Source organism: Patiria miniata, unplaced genomic scaffold (genome assembly GCF_015706575.1).
Source record: "Patiria miniata isolate m_02_andy unplaced genomic scaffold, ASM1570657v1 HiC_scaffold_17, whole genome shotgun sequence".
Classification (NCBI taxonomy): Eukaryota; Metazoa; Echinodermata; class Asteroidea; order Valvatida; family Asterinidae; genus Patiria; species Patiria miniata.
In genome coordinates, this window is record NW_024037055.1 from 13,450,760 (window position 1) to 13,457,175 (window position 6,416).

Genomic DNA, 6,416 nt, shown 5'->3' on the forward strand with positions numbered 1-6,416 from the left:
ATGGCGTCAACTCCAAATGAGTCCGTCAACTACGACCAGGATAAACGGGGCTGGGCCATGGTGGCGGCTATGTTCACCAGTGCGTTTGTCATCATGGGTAACCTAAAAGCGCTGGGCGTCCTCCTCATTCCTATCACCAACGACTTGGACAGCGAGCTGTGGCTGGTGGGCTGGATCGCAATCTGGTTCAACGCGGGCCAGGACTGCTTTGGTGTGTATACCCTAGCTTTCACGTTGTTTGTTGAGTTTTTGATCTGGAACACGATACCCTGTGGAGACATGTGCATAATAGGGAAAACAAGATTGTATACTTCCCCACAAGCTTATCGCGAAATAGATAGATGAATTTTACTCAAAGACTAGGAATGTCCAAGGTGTGTTGAATTGAAGTATTTTATGTATGGGATATTAGGTCCGAATTTCTGTCCAGGACATCAATTCTGGTTTAAAAAGGAGTATTTTAAAACTACACTTTCAAACTTTAAAACTTTAGTACACGAGAACAAAGAAATAACTCCACAGGGATACAAATTCCAGTTTTTGTGTGCTGCATACTGATGGTGTCATTGGGGTCGAATGTATAAAGAGTTAACAACTAGTCTATGCCTTTACATCCAATATTTAAAGGGATCGTGACATGAATTTTATTCGGGAACATGTTTTGTGCAAGTTTCTATTCCTCTTAGATGCACGGATACTTTTTGCCATCCATTTTTTGGGTAATTCTTCTTTTTTGAAAAATGCTCTTCTTTAAACATTTAAAACGTTTCCTGCTTTTTACGACAACTGAGGGAGATTATGCTGCGGTGTCAGTTTATGGACACACTCTTCGGTTTAAGGCCTTTTGCTTCAAATTGTGAGAAAGTTTATCTCAGGGACTTACTATCATGTTTTAAAGTAAGAACGAATCGCACAAAACAGAAAATTTGCGATGGCAAAATATCCCAAATTCTGGCAACTTTTGTTGCTGCAATAGCTGTAAACACAGACATTTCCGCCTGACATGACATGACACTTTTCCATGAATATGGAAAGTGGCATTAGCATCAAACCAAAAAGGCACCAAACAGGCCTACCCTTAAAAAAGGTAAAACGAAAGTTGAATATAAAGTTAAATAGGATAAAAGTGTGCATTTTTAAGGCTTGCATTAAAACATCAGTTACATTACATGGGTCCTTTAAGCATTTACTCGTATCTGTATGAATACGAAGCATACGCTTTAACTGGAAAGCATTTGCTAAGAACTGAACTTAAGTATTGACTTTTTAGCTTTTGATAGTGTCACGGATGTAGCCCGATACTGTTTCTTTCAGAAACTTTCCTTTAATTTCCTTCTGTATACAGGGTGAGTCAAAAAGAAAGTGACCTGGATTAACGATTTTTTTCTTGAAAAACAAATCATGAAGCATGTTTCAAAAGAGCGTGACTTTAATTTGTTCTTCCACTCGTCTGAACAAAAAAGAATTACTGAAATTGATACATGCTATCAGACGTTATGCATGTTCTGGAATGCCATTGGAAGCTATTGAGGTGAGTGAGAGTTACAGATTACACACAGGCATTCAAATACAAATGGGATTTTAATCATTTGTGTCAAGACCGTGAAACATTATTTTTATTATCAGATCTTGTGTTTTTAATTTGGGGTACAAGTCAAGGCTTTTTTTTGCAAATATTGATGGCGATTTTTGTCTGCTTTCCTTTGTAAGTTTTATGCTGGACAGCTGGATTTTGTGATCGTTTTATTAAAATAGACATAACTTGTGATGACAAGTTACGTGAAATGTTCAGAGTTACCAGTCAATAACATTTATCCCTGTCATTTGTATGAAACGCGGCGAGCCACATATTTATAAAAACATTTTTTAAATTTTAATTCGGTCATTTTCTTTCTGACTCACCCTGTATATACTCCCCCCAAACCTTAAAGGGCCTACATATAGTTTGTCTTATTTTATGCCTGTTCGGAATTCGGAATACCGGCATGCACGTGAAATGAGCCACAGCCAGCGTTAAATAGCGTGGCACTTTAATACTGGAACAGCCTAGATGACTCCTTAGAATCATTACCCTCCTTCTCTATATTTGTTAAAAACCTGAAAGCTCATCTTCTCGATTCATATTCACATAATTAGTTATGATTTATGAACTTTTTGTTTCACACCATGTGTTTTCTAGGTTGTGTCTTGTGTGTCCGATTGTATGTAGGTGTGTCATGTATTGTCACTGTTTTTTGGTCATGTACGCGTGTCTGTCAATAGGTTAGGGTACAAAAGAAACTCGCTTTACCTTATACCTAAATGTTGTAAATTTGCTTATCCAGTATTTAAGATATATGTATATTATACACTTCTAATTCCTTTTTTTTAATTATGTTTGTTTAGGCTATATAATATTGTAACACTCTATGAAACATGGCAACATTGAAATAAATGTTCTAACTGCGTGTGTATGGGTGTACAAGCATTACATTCACTGTCTGGACTTCCGAACAAAAGAGGTCCACATAAACCAGGTAGCAGCGACGTTGTGTGGACTTGCCCACGTCCACACAGTGTTTCCCCCTCTCTGCAAAACAGGTTTAGAGGCATCGCATCATGCCCAAGAAAAGGTGATGTCCCATCGGCTAGAGCGCCTGCATGACATCTCTCAGTCGAGCGCCTGCTGCTTGTGTGAGTCAGTGCATGTTTGGTTTGGGAGCATCCATTAACTCCAACCACAGCATCTGTGTAAAACTGAAATTAAGTTGGGTGCTGATGTATACGGTTATATGAACTCTTTTTCAGGGCCTCTTGTGGGAGCTCTTTGTCGCCTAGTGGGTAGCCGTCCCGTGATGGTATCTGGTGCACTGCTTCTTACGATGGGCTTCATCCTAACGTCTCTGTCACCCAACGTCCCACTTATGATCATTTTCATTGTCGCATTTGCAGGTGATTAAATTCAGTTGAAACTAAACATACTTGTTTCAGACCGCTGCTCAAACTGTCTTTTTTTCACATGGAAGAGGGAAAATAAATGAAGTTCACTAAACAAAAAAAAAAACACCAAAAGTTGAAAAATTGTTTTCAAACGCTTGTGCGTAAAAATCAGTCCACTTTAATGGATGTACCTTTTTTAGTACATGTATATACCTTGAGTAAAGTCTGTCACGAGCCAATGTGGCCCATCACGCCAGCGTTTATCTCCTGTTACAGTTGCATGACACGATTGAGAATATTTCTATTCCCCCTGGACGGGATGCTAGTCCATCACAGGTTACTCCCCCCAGATAATGCCGGTACCCATTTATACTCCTTGGTGGAGAGAGGGAAGCGGGGTTCAAGTGGCTTGAACAAGGACACAATATATGACCAGCAGCTGGATTCATGAGTCACGAGCTTAGCCTTAACCACTTGGCCACATTTCCCCAAATGTACACATATACCCATATATAGTTTGTAAATTATGCCTCATCAAAACGAGGGAATACACTTAGCTATATTAAACAACCCAACGAGCCATCCCGACTTTCATTCGACTTTCATTTTGTTTGAAACTTTTTTTCTCCAGGTTTTGGTTCTGCATTGGTTTGGTACAGTTGCTTTTCCGTAATGGCCTCTTACTTCAAGGAGAAATACCAACTAGCTGTTGGTATATCGATGATGGCTACTCCAATTGGTCTGATGGTTTACGGGCCCATGACCCAATTGCTTCTGGACACCTATGGCTGGAGAGCAACTATGCTCTTGCTGGGAGGTTTCTCGTTTCATCTGGTGGCGTGTGGTCTGTTGGTGCGACGGGATCCATCTTCTTCTTTACCAGACACTGAACAGTACCAAGAGATTTCGGTAAACGATGATGAAGAAAGCAAGGAAGAGCGGGGAGATGGTAGATACGAGAGCATAACTGAAACCTCCGACGATGAAGCGCGTGCAAAGTCAGACTTTCGTAACAGCGGGGTAGAGAAGTGTTATCAGGGCTTTACGGCAGCACTGGATTTCGCAGTGCTGACCAATGTGAGGTTCATCTTGCAGACCGCCGCTCATTTCACATTCAGTTTCTCCTACGGCGGGTACGTGGTGTTCATGGTGTCGCAGGGGCAAATCTCGGGCCTGAGCGTCCACCAGGCGTCGTTTCTTCCCTTTGCGCTGGGAATTGGCAATATCATCGGCAGAGCATTGCAACCACTCTTGCAGGTGATTGGTGTTGTACCATCCATGACATGCTGGGCGTTTTTCGGGTCGTCCCTCACAGGCGCATCAATGATTGCAAACGTCTCCATCAGCTCCTTCTTCGGACAGTTTGCCGTGACTGGACTCACTGGGATAGGTATCGGCGTACTGTATCAGGCTATTGACGTCTTGTTGCGGTTCCTGTCCACGGACGACCGATTGGTTAATCTCATGGGCTGGCAAGGAGTGTTTGCTGGCCTAGCTGGGGCGCTTGGTGGACTGGTCTCAGGTTTGCTTCATTCTTACCATAATAAGCCTCCTAGATTGGTCTAAACTCACAATCGAATCCAAAACTATTATGGAGTAATGCATTATGCGCAATGTTCAGTACTTATAAAGAACATCTGCTTGTGAGTAATTAATAGGGCCTAAGTTAATAAGTTTGCAATCTGTTAGCCCAAGCATGGGTTGAAGTAACACTAAAAGCAATGCCATTGTCATTTTCTGTATACAGGTTGGATTTATGAGTGGACGGGGAGTTTCAGCATATCCTTCTACGTGTATGGTGGAATGACTTTTATATGTATTCCGTTGTTCCTCGCCGATGCTGTTTATGCGAAACGGCGCTCACACTGATGGGCCTGGTTATGATGTCGACGCAGAGACGCGGAGCACGTCCCAGACAAAACCCACCTCCATCTGCTTAATGTCACTGTTCATAATGACGCTGTAACCCGAGTCCATTATGTTGCCCCAGCCCTCTACCTAGATGTAGCCAGAGCCCTTAATGTAGCCCCAACCCTGTACCTACTAGCACCAATCATGTACCTACACGTAGTCCGAGCCCTTAGTGTAGCCCCAATTAGCCCTGTGCCTAAATGTAGCCCAAGCCCTTATAATGTAGCCCCACTTAACCCTGCACCTTATTGTAGCCCGAGCCCTTAATGTAGCCCCAACCCTGTACCTACTGTAGTCCGAGTATGTAGACCCAATCATGTACCTACATGTAGCCCGAGCCCTTAGTGTAGCCCCAATTAGCCCTGTACCTAAATGTAGCCCGAGCCCTTATAGTGTAGCCCCACTCAACCCTGCACCTAACTGTAGCCCGAGCCCAAACCCTGTACCTAAATGTAGCTCGAGTCCTTCATGTAGCCCCAATCCTGTACCTCAATGTAGCCCGTGCCTATGTGTTATAATCAAGACTGTAACTTGTATTCCGGACCCACCCTAGCGATCCCCAACCAGCCTAACTCCAACACCGATGCCATATGAATTTCGGACTCCTGTGAAATCTGTCCTCGTTTACGTTATAAATGACCCCGACTCTCACACGTGACCTGTAGCTGTATAATCGTATGATATCAAATGGTCTGGGAGGTGCAATGGACCCTAAGCTCAGGTTCAATCAGAATGGCTTTAGAACAAAGAGGATCAATTATTGTGGCGCAAATTATGGACCTCCGGCGCATCATAGAGGAGGTGAAGCGGAATAATCTCTCTGCTACACTGACTTTCATATACCTTAAGAAAGCCTAATTCGATTCAATACATCGCGGCAAAGTGATGAAGATACTCAAAGCTTATGACATGCCCCCGAATCTGCTTTGTGCATAGAGTCCAGTACACTAACACACGCGCCAAAGTGGTGACACCAGAAGGAGAAATGGAGGAATTTGAGATCGTGGCAGGAGTTCGGCAAGGTGACAATCTTGCACCCTTCCTCGTCATTATTGTACTCGATTACGCCCTGCGCCAATCCACGAATGGACTAGAGAATGAACTTGGCTTCACAATCGCATCAAGGAAGTCAAGGCGAGTCCCGGCTGTGAACCTGACAGACCTGGACTTTGCAGATGATGTCTGCTGAGCGAAACTGATCGAACAGGCACAGGAGTTGTTCAGGCACAGGAGTTGCTGGTGGAAAGCGAGTGCCGCAAAGTCGGGCTATCCTGTAACGCCAAAAAGATAGAGATCACACATACAATTTCACAGAACATGCCCCCCTATATATATTACCTTAGAAGGACGGGCTTTCAAGGAAGTAGCAGATTTCAAATATCCAGGCTCTTGGCTGTACTCCACTGAGGGTGATATCAAGATCAGGGAGGCCCTAGCCTAGACAGCCCTCAACAAAATGAAATGAGTGTGGAACGCAAGCATAACAAGACAGGTAAAGCTGAGTTTTTTTTCTAGCCACAGTTGAATCAGTGCTGCTCTATGGTGCGAAACATGGACTTTTTAAGTCCTGTCCTGGAAAAGTCACT

General features: G+C 43.2%; 1 protein-coding gene across 1 annotated transcript; it reads left to right on the forward strand.

Moving 5' to 3' along the window:
• LOC119724046 (monocarboxylate transporter 13-like) lies at window positions 1–6,019 on the forward strand. The gene is made up of 5 exons (XM_038194967.1): window positions 1–211; window positions 2,788–2,931; window positions 3,551–4,441; window positions 4,667–4,712; window positions 5,767–6,019. The coding sequence occupies exons 1-5, from the start codon at window positions 1–3 to the stop codon at window positions 6,017–6,019; spliced, it is 1,545 nt and encodes a 514-aa protein (XP_038050895.1).
• The last annotated feature ends 397 nt before the right edge of the window (window positions 6,020–6,416 follow it).